Raw genomic sequence first — 17,809 nt, 5'->3', positions numbered from 1 at the left:
GAAGCTTTGGCAGGGTAAGGGGGTAGGAGGAAGAAGTTAGCCAGAGGATTGGTACTACACAGGGTGGGGGTGCTACACTCAGGGTACCTGAAAGATGAGGGGTGGGACCAAAAGCAAAAGGTGAGAGATCAGTAGAGACAAACTGCTTGGGCTGCAGAGGCAACTGGTCTGTCTCCTATCATTTCCCCCTTCCGAGAGAGGAAGTGTACCATACAGTAGACCCTTGCTGTCTGTGGATATATTGTTCCAGGGTGACCACCATTGAAGAAAAACTTCAGATGCTCAGAATGCATAGACTTCAGTGCTGTGAAATTACTCAAATTTACTTATATCATATATACAGTAAGTCTGAGCATCCATAACTTGAAACCATTTGGAGTAGACTGCATTACTGCCACAAAAATTACTGCTGCACACACTAATAGAGCTCACCAAAAACTAAATCTTATTTCATGCTCTCTATCTCAAATACTGCAGGTGCTTTAACTTCTGCTAAAGACATGCCACATTTCCACAAATCTTAAATTTCCACTCTTATCACTTCAGTTAAGCACATCATATGCCCTTTTTGGCTTGGAGGATTACCATAACTTTATTTGCTTTGTATGAGGCAAATTTTTACAAAATTAAGGGCAGGGAAATACTTAGCAGATCACACAATTATTTAAACACAACTGATGGTAATGTAAGACTGAGAGCTTCTCCACAGCCCCTGAGATGCAGTGTGCATGCATGGGAATTTAAAATTTTTGTTTTTGAAATTTATTTTGACTTTTAAACTTTACTATTTTTTGACTATGCTTGGTCAAAACTGCATGAAATAAATCCATTAAGAAGGCACAGGCATATTACTAATTTCTCAATTCGGTGTGTGAAATAAGGAAGTTGTATGTTTGTCCTGCACAGCTCGGTAACCAACACAGCAGAGTGGCTGAGCCTTGTCTCCTAGACTGACCCCTGACTACCCTGGAGTTCTTGAAAGGACTTGGGAGGTATCCTGGTGGATGCTTGGGCTGTCTCTCAGCAGCTGGTCTTAGGCCCTTCTGATTTCTCCCTCCTACTTTCTTCCTTCTACTTGTTTGCTTTGCTTCCTTTCAATGTACTGCTTTTAGACTATTCCTCCTTTGCCCTTTCTTACCTCAGGGAACTCAAGGTAGTGCTCGGCAGAGCCTGAAGTCCTCCAGACACGTTTTTGAGAATAGTGAAGCCTTGTCTATAATGTTGAGTTCTAAAGATGAGAGTAACACAGGTTACTCCAGAGGCACCTGCACACCCATGTTTATTGTGGCACTATTCATAATAGCCAAGTTATGGAAACAGCCAAGATGCCCCACCACTGATGAATGGATTAAGGAAATGTGGTATCTATACACAATGGAATTCTATGAAGCCATGAAGAAAAACGAAATGTTATCATTCGCTGGTAAATGGATGGAATTGGAGAACATAATTCTGAGTGAGGTTAGCCTGGCCCAAAAGACCAAAAATCTATGTTCTCCCTCATATGTGGACATTAGATCAAGGGCAAACACAACAATGGGATTGGACTTTGAGCACATGATAAAAGCGAGAGCACACAAGGGAGGGGTGAAGATAGGTAAGACACCTAAAAAACTAGTTAGCATTTGTTGCCCTTAACGCAGAGAAACTAAAGCAGATACCTTAAAAGCAACTGAAAGAATTAACCTAGAAGGTAACACACACGCACAGGAAATCAATGTGAGTCAATGCCCTGTATAGCTATCCTTATCTCAACCAGCAAAAACCCTTGTTCCTTCCTATTATTGCTTATACTCTCTCTACAACAAAATTAGAAATAAGGGCAAAATAGTTTCTGCTGGGTATTGAGGGGGTGGGGGGGAGAGGGAGGGGGCGGAGGGGGTGGGGGCAGGGGGGAGAAATGACCCAAGCCTTGTATGCATGTATGAATAAAAAAAAATAAAGATGAGAGTAGCTATAATGCACACAAGAGAGAGTCTGTGGATGCCAAGGCGATGAGAAATGTCTTAATGTGTTTGAGGAGGGAGTAGGATGAACCTTTATGGAGACCCATGTTAGCTTGTGTAAGAGAACTTTCAAACAGTGCTGCTGTCTGAAGTAGTGATCTATTCTTCAGTGACAGTCCTATCTTGGTAGGATTTATAAAGATTAGCATTTCAGGTGTGCTTGTGGAAGGGGCGGGGCATTGATTAAAATTTTTTTTGATGCTGGAGATCAAGCGCAGGGCCTTGTGCATGCTAGGCAGGCACTCTAACTGAGGTACATTTCTAGCCCTTCATTTTTTGCAGTAGGGTCTCACTGTGTACCTTGAACTTGCCATATAGCCCAGGCTGACTGCAAACTCACTATCCTCCTTCCTCTGCCTCCCAAGGGCTGGGATTTCAAGAGTGTGCCAGCAGCGTGATGTTTAAGGTCCCTTCCAACCCTAAAATTCTACTTCATTTTAAAAATCTTACCATGATAGGACTGTTTTTTTCCCCTTTCAGTCACAGTCTTTGAATACTTGAAATTCATCAGTTGGAGAACATATAATGTATTATTTAATCTTTTTCTTAGTGTGTCTTTAAAAATATATATGTTCTTGGAAGATTGGTGCTGTTTGTGCTTTGGGGTCACCCAGACAGTTCCCCAAAAGGTAAGGTAGGTTGTACTCTTGTTCTACAAGCTTCAGCATACTGCAGAAATGATTTCATTTGTGAACTTCAGTCTCATTTTACTGCACCAGGGAGTAGGAACATGAAATAGGATTGCTATACTCTTAACAATATAGAAAAAAACCATATTCTTTGGGAGAGGAACAAGTATCTTCTAAAAGAGCTAAAATTCAGTACAGTTATAGCTGTTTCTCCCCGGGAATTATTTATCTAGTAAACTCAAATATCCAGATGACAGCCAACAACGCAGAAAGGCACAGAAGAATATTTTAGCAGCTAAAATGGGTGGAGGCTTATAACCTTGACTTGGATAGCCTTTCAGAAGTTCATGCAAAACCTAATTTGGTTGTAGTCGTATTTTTTAGTGCACAGGAAACCAACAGGGGAGGACAGTTTCTCTCTGTGTGTGTGTTTTATAACAGCTTTATGGAGAGAGAATTCACACATTAAATTTACCCTTCTCAGGGTATAAAGACAGTGGTTTTTAGCATAGTCAAATAATTTTGCAACCATCACCACTGTATGATTTTAGAACATTTTCTCATTCCCTTAAGAAAACCTATACCATTAGCAGTCTTAGGTATTCTGTTATAGCATCTGAAAACAGACTAAGACATCATTGTAGCATGTATCAGCATTTTATCAATTTTAATTGCCAAACAATATTCAATTATATTCATATGCCACATTTTCTTTAGCAATTGATGGACATTTGGATTGTCTATATTTTGGCTGTTATGAATAATGTACTATGAACAACTGTATATGAATTTTTGTGTGGCCATATGTCTTCATTTCTCCTGGATATTTATTTACCTAGGAGTGCAATTGCTGGCTCATATGTTGACTCTGTGTTTAACATTTTTAGGATCTGCTAGACCATTTTAAAAATGGTTGCACTATTTTCTACAACAATGTATGAGGATTCCACTTTATTCATATTCTTGCCAGGTCTTGTTTGTGTGTTTTGAAGCCATCCTACTGGGTCCTAGTGGGTGTGAAGTGATACCTCATTGTATTTTGTTTATATATATTTTGAGACAGGCTCTTCCTGGATAGGCAAGAGTGGCCTTGAACTTGTGATCGTCCTGCCTCAACCTCCTGAGTGCTAGGATTACAGGTGTGCTCCACTATGCCTGGCCTCACTGTGATTTTGTTTTGCATTTCCCAAATGACTGATGGTTGAACATCTTTTCATGGTCTCATTTGGCATTGTTATATCTCTTTGGAGAAGTGTCTGTCTGTATCCTTTGCCTATTGTTTGAGTTGCTTATCTTTCTATTGTTGCACTGTAAGAGTTGTATTCTGAATTCGAGTCCCTTAATGGGTGTCATTTGTAAGTGCTTTTCCCATTCCATTGATTATCTTTCCACTGCTTTAATGAACTTCCTTAAAGAGCAACTGTTTTTTTTATTTTGGTGAAGTTTAATTTGTTTACTTTCTTATTTGTTCTTTTGTTGTCATATCTAGGAAACTATTGACTAATCTAAGATCCTATGTTTTCTTCTAGGAGCTTTATGTATTTAGGTGTGACACATTTTGAGTTAGTTTTTGCATATGGTATGAAGTAGAAGTCCAACTGCATTCTTTTGTATATGGATTTTGCATCAGTTCTCCCAAGCACCATTCTTCCCCAATGAAATGTCTTGGTGCTCTTGTCAAAAGCTAATTGACAACCCAGGTGTGTTGGTGTACACCTTTTATCCCAGCACTGTAGAGACTGAGGCAGAAGGCTCAGAGTTTGAGACCAGTATAGGTTACACAGCAAGACTGAGGCCAGCTTGGGCTTATGAGACCCTGTCTCAGAAGCCAAAAAAGGTCAATTGACCATAAATTATCTCTGGGCTCTATTTTGTGCCAGTGCTGTTCTGTCTTGTCTACTGAAGTTATGTGATAAATTTTGAAGTTTTGTAGGAAGTCTGAATCCTCCAATCTTTTTGAAGATTGTTTTGGTTATTTTAGGTCCTTTACATTTCCACATGAATTTTAGGATTGGCTTGTCAATTTATGCAAAAAAAGCAGGTGAGATTTTAATAGGGATTACAAATTAGGTCCATTCAGAAAGTACTGCATCATAACAGTTTAAATCTAATTTATGAATATGGGATGTCTTTCTATTGATTTGTGTCTTCTTGAATTTTTTTTTCCTGGCTAGGACCTTTAGTTCAATGTTGAACAGAAGTGATAGTAGTAGACATTCTTGTCATAGTCTTGATCTTAGTGGAAAAGTGTTCATTTTTTTACCATTAAATATGACATGAAGTTTTCATAGATGCCCTTTGTTAGGGTTGAGGAAATTCCCTTCTATTCCCAGTTTGTTGAGGGTTTTCATCATAAAGGGAAGTTGGATTTTGTCCAGTGCATTTTATTTGTCTATTGAGATGAACATATGGCTTTGTCCTTTATACAGTGAATGTGGTATATTACATTCATTGATTGTCACATGTTGAACTGACCTTTTATTCTTGGGATAAATTCCACTTCGTTATTGTATATAATCTTTTTTATATATTGCTGGATTTGTCTAGCTAGTATTTGCTTGAGGATTTGGGGACAATTACTATTAAAGCCAGAAGCATATATAACATCATTGTCATTCTGCTAAAGTGTAGGAATTATTAGAGAAATCCAGAAAATCAGCTTCCAGGACTCAGAAGGTATAGCAATAGTCTGGAATCATTTCTCATGGGGTCACCATTAGTTTTCAGCTTATATATTAAAGGATGTATTTTCTGAATCCTGAGGAAATACATTGAATTCTGGCTTTAGAATCTCAACTGTTAGGGTAGTATGTAATAAATTTTAGGAAGACTTGTGATCAAGTTTAAAATACATAAAACTTTGAATGATTGAACATGCTAGTTACATGGGAATGTTACTCATTTGTGGGGTTTCATTCAGTACTGAGGCTGATAAATGATTAATGACTGTACTGAGGGCCCCACAGCTCCAACTTCAGGAAGGCTTTTCCTGATCATAGGTCATTCATTGAGGAGGGAATTGTGGCAAGGTATTTACTTCAACTGAGTGCATCCTGTGAGGTTCTGTGAGTAGTGTCACAGTTAGCTACTCCCCGATGAGTGGTGTGCGGGGGACATTTGATCAATGATGGTGACCATTCACTCCTTCTCTCCCCTTTGACTCTGTTGAGATTCATTTCCTGACTTCTCCCTTCCATTAACTCTCTGGTTCTTTGGATCACTTTGCCTTGTGCACATTCATTAGTCTATCAGGGGGATTATTCTAAAAGTACAGATTCTGTCTCTTTAGGATCTTATTGCTGCACAAAGAGAGAACATAATAATATAAATACTGTCTTCTCATGGTTGCTTATTTAATAAACTGTACAGCTTTGTACTATCTAATTTTGATTCTTATAACAACTCTGGTATGTAGGTAGTACAGATGTGCAGATACCAAGTTATTCCGTGGATAAAACAAGGCGTGGCTAGTTTAAATACCTAGAATTTAGCAGGTGTAGAATGTTGGTGCTGCCCTAAGCTGAATATCTTTATTCTTTATTTGTACAGGAAGAAAACACTCTTTAGTGCCATCCTGGGGCCTTCTCATCCCTTACTTTCTTCAGTTCCTCATAACTCTCCAAATTTAGGATTATCTTTTTTTTCCCTTTCACTGACATTTTCATTAATGAATATCTTCAATTCCATTCCCACAGTCTTTTGAATAAGCCTAATCAGGATTCTTTGCCTTTTCCCTGTAAATCCCAGTGCCCTGAAATTATTTTTATTGGTTTATTTTTGACCTCCTGACCATTTGGGTATCTGTGCACAGGCATCCTCATCTGCTGAATTTGAGTTTAATGCAGTGACCCAGGCCCCAAGAGGCATTGGCTCATGTTCATCCTGATTGCTTATTTCATATTGGAGTATCCATGTGGCAGTACAGTGGAGGGGAGGAGGACCCACCTGGCTTCTGATTCTGTCACTCACAAGCTATGTTTCCATTCTTTATCTGAGCCTCAATTTTCCCTTCTGTGAAAATGAAAGGTTGGATTAAATGACATTTAAGGACAGTTAAGCTCTGCCAGTGATCTGATTCCCTATCAATTTCATAGTGTTCTTTGTTCATGTCTCTGTTTGTGGTTTGCCTGTTTGTGTTACAGTAATTTAATTATTGCACAGGTTTTGTCACTGTTTCTCTTCACCATGCCTTGGGCTTTCTCCCGTTCCCATTTTTACCCATGGGATGAATACCCTGTGGTCAAGTAAGAATCACAGGTGGGCAGGCAGCACTTTGGGCTGGCAGAAAGTGCTGCCTGCCCAGGATGCTACCCTGGCTTCTGTTCTACGTTATCTCCATAGCATGAGCCAGAAGTTTTAATCATGGAGCTAAAGCTTTCATTTGGGAGCTAATAGTTGAAAGGCCAGAGCAGCTTCTCTGTCTTACTGCTTTTTTCTCTCCTCTTTGCTGTATCTGTCAGATCTTCATAATAAGGAATAATCAGCCCATCTAAAGCTTTGCTAATGGAGACTAAAATATAGTCTCCCCATGGCACATTGGATGGTTCTGTCCTACCTCCATCCCTTTTAGAGAATTGCATGGCATTGACATAAAGACAAGTCACCACAATTATTTCACAGCCAGCCTCTTAATGTTGAGGGGTAGGAAGGATTCTGCTGTGATCTCTGGCACATTCATCTGCCCTGCTGAGCTGCCGATCAGATCAATAGTGACACAGTGACATCAGATGGTCTTCAAATAGTACTTCCTTTTTCAGATGGGCTGGGAAACAGGGGAAGAAATCTAAGTGCCTCATTGCTCATAGACTGGGAAAAAATAAAGATGTGGTGTGCAGCTGCATCTGAAGCATTTTGGAAGCTTTTCTGGTGCTTGTGTGTGAGCAAGTACAAGTGGGGGGTAGGAATCTGTACTGAGGCTTCAGTCTCAATTGCAGTTGAGAGTAAGGATGCTGGTAAAGGTCCTTATGGGTGCTTCTGTCCCTTACCCACCAAACCCCTAATACCTGGAGAACACAAAGCAGGCCTCAGAACTGGGAGTGGAGCACCCCGAGACAATTTTTTCATCCTCTTCCCCAGAGTGGTTAGTAGAAGGGACATTTACTGAGTTGTGTGCCCTGGAATCTGGGGCCTCTCCTGCTCGCTGCAGTTAATGCTGCTTTGTTCCATGCTAAATGAGGCGAGAACTTTCACCCAGGTCACATTCATAATCCCATTCAGCAGGACATTCAGCTGTGCACACAGCATTTCTGCAGCAGGGAAGGACTTTCTTTTTGGAGCAGGACACTGGCCTGGAGGAGTTGAAAAGGTGCTTCTCAGCTCTGGTTCTGCTGTGAAATGATGTGGCCTTGGGTAGGGCACTTAACTCCTGTGGGCTTCAATTCCCCTTCACTGACTCAGCAGATATTTGAGTCTTCCTCGGCCAGGCCTTGTTCTAACAACTGGGAATATGGAACAAGAGGGCAAGGCGCAGCCTTTCAGGGCCCCCACTGTACTGGGGAAGACAGTAATCCTGTGAACCAAGCAGACCTCACTATGGCAGACCATGTTAAATTCTGGGAAGGATACAAATGGGGTGAGGTGAGAAAGAATGACTTCAGGTGTGCTATGTACCTACCTCCTATCAGGACCTATAAGTAATAAAGTATTTTAAAAAATAGGAAAGGTTTTAGGTGGGGTAGTAGTGAACATCCCTTAGCCCTGCAGGATACCCTGCTGTGCCAAATACTTTTCATACGTTCTTGTTTAATCTTTTGTAAATAACCTTGAGTTGCTATAATTGCTTTTGGATTTGAGGTCCTTTCTCTCTTTAATTCTATGGATCTGGAAGTTATTAGGGCAGAGGATACTCCAGGGTACTTACTGAGATGGGCACTTCATAGCTGGTGATTTCTAGACACAAGCAGGCTGTCAGATTTCCTTCTGTTTATGTGCATATTAGAGGACACAGTGTGACCAAGAGATTGGAGAATATGAAGAGGTGGGTGGAAACCCGATCTGGTTTTGGGAGACCTAGGAGAGTGTTGGGAAGAATGCTGGGAGTTGCTTAGCTTCTGCTCTTCTCTGTAGAGGGAAGTGGTTACTCCAGCATCTCATGTGGCACATGCCGTGGGCTGAAGCTGTAGAACTGAGCAGTTTGAAGAGCTGGGAATGCAGTTGCCCAGACCTCCGTGCCATGCCCATTTATGGGGCTCTGTCTGTTCCCCTGGTGGCTCTGCATGCACTGGTTGGTCAGTGGGGTTTTAACAGACCCATGGCAAAAGATTCTGCTGCTATCTCCTTCTGAAGAATGTTTCCTTGTTCTGTAAAAGAGTTAATTTTTTGTTTTAAATCCTGAATATGTTCCCCTGAAGTCAACTCTCCAGGTTGTCAGAGTGAGCTTTTCTGCCTGAACTTTAGCCAATTCGCTGCTCTTACAGGATTGTGCTGCCAGGCAAGAACCCAGATCTTTCTTATAAAAGTCAATTACTGAGTCTCTGCTGTTTTTTGTTTTGCTCAGGAACTTCAAAGTTATTACTATTACTTTAACTACTAGACTTTATTTTTAAAAGCAGATTTAGGTTTATAGAAAAATTAAGTGGGAAGGACAGAATTTTCTATTCCCTTCCATTTTCTGTATTAACATCTTGCATTAATGGTGATATGTTTGGTACACTTGATGAGCCAGTGATACATGAATTTAACATCCTTAATTTACATTATGTTTTACTCTTTGTGCCATACATTCTAAAATTTTCAAAAACATTGTGACATTGTGTAGTGTTTATGTGTGGTGTTTGTGGGAGGTTTAGTCTGATGCCAGTTAGTCCATTCTTATTTCTTTCGCTTTTTTGATGGGACTGGGGCTTGAAGTCACGATTTCATGTTTGCAAAGCAGGTGCTTAAAAAGCAGGCACTCTACCACTTGAGCCACACCCCTAATCCTTTGTGTTCTGGTTATTTGGGAGAAGGGGGTCTCATGACTAGGCTGACCTTGAACCGTGTCCTTCCTGATTTCAGACTCTCAAGTAGCTAGCACTACAGTGCCTGGCAGCTAATCCAGTTTTTCAGAAGCAGATCATCTGCTGTGTTTTTATTAGTGTATATTAATTATACTAAGTAAGGGAATTCATTATGATGCATATAATGTATGCATACTCATTCCCTCTTATTAATTCCTTATTCCCCTCCTCCTTTTTCCCCTTCCATATCCCTAGCAGTCCTGCTTTTATTTCATATATATATATATATATATATATTTTTTTTTTTTTTAACCCCCTAGATTCCACATATGAGAGAAAAATGTGGTACTTGTCTTTGTGGGACTAACTTATTTCACTTAACACGGTGATCTTCAGTTCTATTCATTTTCCTGCAAATGATATAATTTCATTCTTCTTTATGGCTGAGTAAAACTCTACAACATTTTCTTTATCCATTCATCCATCAGTGGGCACCTCTGCCAATTCCTTAACTTGGGTATTGTGAATAGTGTTGTAATAAACATGGTTATGCAGGTATCTCTATACTAAGCTGCCTTTGATTCTTTGAAGTGTATGGTTGGATCATATGGGGCTTCTATTTTTAATTTTTGAGGAACCTCCAAGCTTATTTCCATAGGGGCTAGACTAAGTTATATTCTCATCAGCAGTGAATAAGACATCTTCCCCCCATCCTAATTATAGCCATTCTGATCAATCTCAGTGCAGTTTGATTTGCATTTCCCCCATGCCTAAGGATGTTGAACATTTTTTCATGTACTTACTGACTTTTTTATTTGAAAAGTGTTCAGTTCCATTGCCCATTTATTGATTGGATTTTTTTTTGCTGTTCTGTGATTACTTTTTTGTATTTATGTATTCTAGATATTGATCCCCTGTCGAATGAATAGCAGGCAAAGATTTTCACCCATTCTCTTCACTCTGTTGATTGTTTTTTTTTTTTTTTTTTGCTGTGCAGAAGTTTTTTAATTTGATGCAATAATGTATTTAGCCATATGTTGATGCTATGAAGGAGAGTTGTAGGAAGTTATGGGAGTCCTCAATAGTGGTATCTTTACCTTCCCTGGAATAAGCAAGGAGGCCATAGAAATTTAGTAGAATTAGGGGAGAGAGGGTAGAGAGGAGTGTTCTGTGTATAGGGAGGAGCATGTGTAAAAGCTTTCCAAAGTGAGGAAGTAGGTAGGTATGTTAGAGGAACTTCAGAATAATTGCAGAGGCCACAGGAGTGAAATGAAGCCGGACCATGCAGGCTGTGGAGGCCATGCTGAGGATTTTTTTTTTTTTTTTGAGACAGGGTTTTGCTGTGTAGTCCAGCTTCTGACCCTCCTGCCTCGGATTATAGGTGTGTACCACCACATCTGGCTCCATGCTGAGGATTATGATTGTCATCTTTAGAACAGTTGGAAGCAGCATGGGTGTTTCTTAAGTAAGATAATAAAATGACCTCATTTGCATTTTAAAGAGATCACTAGTGGCCTTGTGGAGAATGGGTTGGAGAGGGATACAGAGGCCATGGAAAACCAGTGAGGAGGCCTATGCTTGGATTAAGTGAAAGAGGAAGGTTTTCTGGGATCAGATAGTGGCAGTTTAGACATAGAGGTGGGAGGGGAGAGAATTGACAGGTCCTGGTCGCTGATGAGCTGTGACGGTTAAAGGAGAAGCCTGTCAAGGATGATGCCAGAGTTTCGGGCTTGAGTGACAGGTGGATTTGCTAGGAGCTGTTAATCGGGGTGAGGAACAATAGGTAAGAGAAATGATATGGGGGATGGAAGGAAAGAAACATGAGTTTCTATTTTGGAAATTATTCATCCAATTCCTCAGCACTGGACCAACCCACCTAGGAGCCTGGGAAGCCATTGCTGAGTGATAACCTGCCTCCAGTATCAGTTTTTGACTGAAGGGCAAGAAATTATTTTTGCCTGATCCATGTAGGAAGTGACAGAAGCTTCTATCTCTGCAGGTTTTTAGGTTAGGTGGGGGACAAGGTTCAGGCCTAGGAGTTAATTTTCCAGCCCAGTGTGGGTGACTGCCAGCCCAGGCCCAGTTTACCACAGAAATGAGGTACATTTGACCACTCAAGTTGAGCAATCAGAAGGACCACCCTCACCAATGGTCTGGTTTCAGAACACCTCTCACATTTTGCTCAAGACAGAAATTCAGGGATGGACTGATATATTAGCTATGGAGATGGTAGAAGTTAGATACCAAAATGCTCTTTAGGTTATGGAGTCAGACTTATACAGAAAGATGTTTTCACTTATCACATCCTCTGACTTTGCCCTGAGGAGTTGGCTTTCTGACCTTTCTATGTCCCTGGCATTGTGGTTCTCTTTTTGATTTCATGTTATTAATGTGGATATTTGCTTTTATTTAGGATATGTAGACCTAAATCTACTTTGTATATCTTTTAAAACTCTTCAGATGATCCTACCTAAGGTGCAGCTTAGTAGAGCTGGTTTATCTGCTCCAGATGCATTCTCAGAAAGGCAGAGTCACGATTTTCTTCATATGATTGGGAAGGAAGGAAAGAAGAAAAGTGAGTGTGTAGTGTGAGTGTGATGTGGTAGTGGGTGTGCAATGTGAGGTGGGTGAGTGGCATGCAAAGTGTGTGAGTACATGTCACAGCAAGTGTGTGTGGAGGTGTGTAGTGTGTTGTACATGTAGGTGAAGATGCTAGATGCTACCAGGAGCTCCTTCACATGTAGAATTCTATGCTCTTGTCAGAAAGCCTAGTCAGATGCTAGAAAAATCACCTCTCCTCTCCCTCAGTGTTGCCTCTGTTCCCTCTGAACCCATTTTCCTACAGCTTCAGCATTCTCAGTTAGCAGTACTCCTCCCCAAGGAGGAGGGATAGGTTAGGGTGTGAGGAGTAGGGAGGGGGCTCTCCCCTCTGTGTGTTTGGGCTTGGTAATGGAGCTCACTGAGTTGGCAGGAATCAGTGTGGGAGGACTGTACAGTCCCCCAGGCTTCTTGGTAATCAGTGACCTTGCTCTGTTCTGAGGTCCTGGCCCTCACGTGATGGTGTGGGGAACACAAGCGTGACTGCATGGAGTTCAGGACAAGAGACATCTGCCATGCAGTATCTAGCAGAGGGAGTGTGGAAACTACCCCCAGGCCAACTTTGAAGTTGAGCAATCAGGAACTGGAGCCTGAGTCATTCCTGGCTGTGCAGGTCACTGACATATTGACAGACTGTTGTGGTCCCAGCAGAGCTTGTCAGAGAGAAGTGCTAGCCACGGATTAGTCTGACAACACTATTCCATCTGTGTGTACAACACACTACACACCTCCACACACACTTGCTGTGACATGTACTCACACACTTTGCATGCCACTCACCCACCTCACATTGCACACCCACTACCACATCACACTCACACTACACACTCACTTTTCTTCTTTCCTTCCTTCCCAATCATATGAAGAAAATCTTGACTCTGCCTTTCTGAGAATGCATCTGGAGCAGATAAACCAGCTCTACTAAGCTGCACCTTAGGTAGGATCATCTGAAGAGTTTTAAAAGAACAAGCAAAAAAGAGCCCAATATATGTGATATTGGTTCCTTCATATACCATCCCATTCTGTGCCCATTTCCATCCCATTACATAGTGGCCCACAGGAATTTGCTTTTCCTGTTTATAAGCAAATCACATGAAAAAGCCCAAGAGGGCTGAAGATGTGGATCAAGTAGTAGAGTGCCTGCCTAAGCAAAAAAAAAAAAAAAAAAAAAAAAAAAAGTTAAAACAGCTGAGATATCAAAAAAAACAACTTCAAGTTCTACCCAAACAAAGACTACATTAATGGAAAATAAGAACAGTACAGTCATCTGTACAGGGAAGGTATTTCCTATGGTTATGGGAAAAGAAAGCTTTTCCCAAAAGTTGAACCTAAGGCCTGGCTACAGTGATGAGAGTTTCACCAACAACACTGAAGAAGGATTTCCCCAGTATTGATCAGCAATCTGTGTTGAGACACTGAAGAACGCCAATTAACAAGCAGCCAGTGAGCTGGCTGGTAAGCAGTGGGCACGGTGCAGTCTGGCCCCTGGGGGACAGCCCTACCATGGCTGGTGGGGAGTCACTTCCACACTGAAAGAAGGCAGAATGGGATGGTATATGAAGGAACCAATATCACATATATTGGGCTCTTTTTTGTTTGTTCTTTTCATCTTCACATGGAATGATATCTACAGATTATGCTTTTGATTGAGCAATCTCACTTCTAGGAATCCAGCCTAAAGAGCTCCTTGGATGAGCTCAATGATGTATAGATGAGTTAGCTCCTGAAAGCACAGTGACCTAATCTGACAGAATAGATTCCCCCATGTCATGAATATATGTTCATCAGTACACAAAAAAGAGCATGTACTGTTTGAGAGTGGGAACTTTATTCTTTTGCTTTGTATATTTTTGCATTATTTGAATAGTTTTCACCAAGGAAGTACAAATATATTATACATTAACCTGCATGTGATTTGGTTTTGAAAATAAAAGTGTAATTAGGGCCAGGTGTGGTGGTTCAGACCTATAATCCCAGAGCCAGGGAGTCAGAAGCTAGAGGACCATGAGTTCAAGGGTGGCGTGGGCTTCATAGGGAAACCCTGTATAAAAAAAAAAAAAGTATGATCAAGTTAAAAATTTTTTAAGTAAAAATTATTAGTCCATTTGTTTCCTCCAGTCAGGAACTGATTAAAATATATGAGGTCTCCAATATATCTGAAAGTCATGTTTTGTTAATTAAAAAAGTATATATTATTTTTTTAGTGCATTAATTTTTGTCAAGTACTTTTTTTTTATAATAGATTTTAGTGGTGATCTTACAGAGGAGTTCATTGGGACAAAGAAAAGCAAAGTTCTTTGCTATAAAGATAGTGGTAAGAATCTCCACCCTGAGCCTACAGTGCTCTGCTGCATCTCTGATCAAGAGCAGATAGAAAAGGAAGTAGTGATTTCTGGTTAAGTGGCTTTTTTTTTTTTAAGTTAGAAGCAATCTCAAAAGAAAACACCATTTGCCTTTTAATTTTCTAATCTATAAAATGGGGAGATGAACTGGGTAACCTCCAAAGGTCCTTCCATCATTGACATTCTGTGATTAGGAACTCTCATCCTCCCTCTTCTCAGTGTCTCTTTGTTCTTCCCCACAGTACGTAGGAAGCCTGGATGTGCCAAGACCCAACAGCAGGGTGGAGATCGTGGCTGCTATGCGCAGGATACGGGTAAGTGTCTGGAGGTGGGGATGGATGTGTGTGGAGCTGGGCTTCAAGCAGCCTAGCTGCTGGCCCTCTCAGATAGATGGTGTGGAAGGTTCTAGAATGGGTGCTTTGCAAGTCCCAGAGCCCCTCTCCCAATGTGGTCCAGGAAGCTCTTCTGAATTGGGCTGTTGAGCTTGATAAATGGCCAAGGTTAAAATGGATGTAATGGCTGAGAAGTACTGTCTTGTCTCTCTTGTGGCCTGCAGCTCCTCAAATTGAGTTTGGCCAGGTAATGAAGGAGAATAGTGAGGTATCATTTTCATGCTAAGATTTTGAGGAAAAAAGTTTAGAAGTCAGCTGGGAATTGACTCAAAACATTCTTTAAAAGTTAATTTGTTGTGGCATAGAATAAAAAATGTACTTGAAACTTTAAATGTGAGATTTCAGTAAAATTTCCTTGGTTAGTTGCTTCAGGCTCTAGATGTGTGTGTGCATTGTCTTACCACCTTGTGGACTCTAGAATTAGAGTTCAATGTACATTGTAATCTGTTGCTGCCTTTTTTTTTTTAAATAATGATAGTGGGGGGTTAAACTCAAGGCTTTGTACTTGCTAGGCAAGTGCTGTACCACTTGAGCCACTCCATCGGTCTACCTTCTTACTCTGGTACATGGAGCAGAGATTGGACAGAAATAAGTTGTCTTCTGACCACTGTGAAGAAACTTGTCCTGTGCTCCACACTGAAATTGTAGAAATTGCGTTAGTCTGTGCATTTCAGAGGTAGACTTGGGGTTAGTAAAATGGATTATAATTGAGTTTTAGAGAGAATTGGCGTTATGGATGGCTGGATTGGTTATTTCCAGATATAGCCTTGTTTGGGCTCCTGGTACATTGTCCTATAGAATAACCTGCTCACCTAAATGGAAAGCAAAACTAATTCTGGGAGCTTCATGTACGTCTATGTTGGGAAGAAAATAAGTAAGTTTGCTACTGTTTTTCTGAGTGGAACATCAGCCTAATAAAATAATTTTTTTAGTGACTGGATCCTGCCAATCTTTATTAAGTTGAATTTGTTGAGATTACTATTAAATACAATAACCCTATTTTTATGGACTAAGTAATAAGTAGCTTCAAAGCGCTTTCACATAAGCAATTACATTTAATATTCATAGCAAACTGTTATATGGGGGATCATGTTACCATAATCTGCAACTCAGAGTTATAGCAAGGAGTCATAGAGACCTAGGAAGGGGTAGGCATATGGTCTGAATGTATGCATTTTGCCATACAGCCTCATGGAAACATGCAGGTATCATTACCTTTTTGGCTACAAGCTTATAGTTCAGTATTTCCAGGCCACTTCTACTTTCTTTGTCTTCTAGCTCAGCCAGAAAGTAGAGAGGTTTTATCTAGGGAATATTGGGGTATTAGCATTGTTAGGATGGGCCATTGCTCTTATTGTTGCTGCTATTATAGGAAGGACTGGAACTGGCCTGTCATTAGGGTGTCAGTCAAAGAAAGCTCTTTTATTCATATTTAACTGGGGGACAGAGAAATATATTATTGCTGATCTCACTATCATTAAGAAAGTCATATCTACATGAATAGTAGCTACTGATAGGAGCTACTTATGTGTCAGGTGCTTTGTTAGGTGTTTTAATATTGATATTTATAGCTCTAGACAAGATGAGGATATTATTACATTTTATAGATAGGGACATGGAACCTTGAGCATTTTGTATAATTCAGGTTAGATTGCTATTAATAGGCAGAGTTGGATTCACACTCAGGCCTGTGCCCTTTGCAGCCCTACTGTGCCCTTTGTAGCCCTGCTGAGTGCTCTTTGAGATGCTGGTATCAGTCATGACCCCATTTGGGGAACCAAGGAACTAGGGCCTGTCATGTCCTCAGTAAAGGAGCCAGTGGCAGAAACACACCTTTACAGAATGAACAAAGGTACAGGAAAATATCACCTGACCAGGTATAGAGTGGGGCTTGCCAGTCACAGTATCTGAAGCCATTTGGGGCTAGAGTGTGCTGCACCCATTTCATCTCTACCCCCTAATTCTTCTTCCCTCATTACCTGCCAGCCTTTTCGGCCCATTTGCCTCTTCCTGGAGCCCCCTTCGTGTGAGCTGCTTCTAATACTTAATGAGCAGCTCATTAAATTAGAGGGAGAAATTAATTGGTCAGAAAGCTGTTTGGTCTGGCCGTCCAGTCTTTGTTTAGACTGGCCACCATTAATAGCAAGTGCTCTGATTGTATGTCTTACCCCAAACCCCACAATTCACTGCTAAGTCCAGGCTGCTATTTTCATTTTTTTTCTTTCCCTTTCAAAAGCTGTTTGGGCTGTAATTACAGCTGTCAAGAACTAGGGCATGGGATTTCTGTGTAAAGGACTATAACTGACACTGTCCTTTTATGTCAACTGGTGCCAGGCTAACATTGGGCAGGACACTGAGGGCTTTGGTTGCTGGACATTCTTGTGGGCTCAGAAACCACAGGCCTCAGAGTTTGGCCAGAGAGGTGGATAGTCCCGAGACCAACAACTGTGATAAGGACCACAGAGCTTTACATATGAGATGCTTGTGCCTTGCCAAGCTCTTTAGATCTGATCTAAAGCCCCTGACCCTTTCTGGAGTGGTGTGCTGTGCTGTGGCAGTGAAGACCCCCTTTGCTTCCCAAGGGGTAGCACTCAGAGAGTGAAGGGCTTTACCTCAGCATGTCCTTGCTCCTCCTTAGAGCTGGGCCTCCAGCAGGTGGATGCATTCCTGTTCCTTTTCCAGCCCACACTCCAGTGAGACTCAGCTAAATATATGGACTTTGTTGTTACTGGCTGGTGCTCTGTTTCTTTGTTTCTCATTTGGTCTAGTACCTTCTTGATATTCTTTCTTGATTTATGATATCTGTCGTGGCATCTTTTTCTTTTCTTCTTTAATATGCTTTCAAGATTTTTAAATGGTTGTTAACATGCGTAACCTTAAATTTAACTTTTGAAAAAGTGTACA

General features: G+C 40.9%; 1 protein-coding gene across 5 annotated transcripts in view; it reads left to right on the top strand.

The window, feature by feature from the left end:
- LOC109690974 (carboxyl-terminal PDZ ligand of neuronal nitric oxide synthase protein) overlaps positions 1 to 17,809 on the top strand; it is a 295,255-nt gene that overhangs the window by 58,278 nt on the left and 219,168 nt on the right. For all 5 annotated transcript variants that reach the window (XM_074047630.1, XM_074047632.1, XM_074047631.1 and 2 more), the window contains exon 2: positions 14,756 to 14,827. In XM_074047630.1, coding sequence (XP_073903731.1) covers positions 14,756 to 14,827 — 72 coding nt within the window. The remainder of the gene's footprint in view (positions 1 to 14,755; positions 14,828 to 17,809) is intronic.

This window comes from Castor canadensis, chromosome 11 (genome assembly GCF_047511655.1).
Source record: "Castor canadensis chromosome 11, mCasCan1.hap1v2, whole genome shotgun sequence".
NCBI lineage: Eukaryota > Metazoa > Chordata > Mammalia > Rodentia > Castoridae > Castor > Castor canadensis.
Note: the sequence above shows the minus strand (reverse complement) of the source record. Positions and strands in the feature narration are given on the sequence as shown.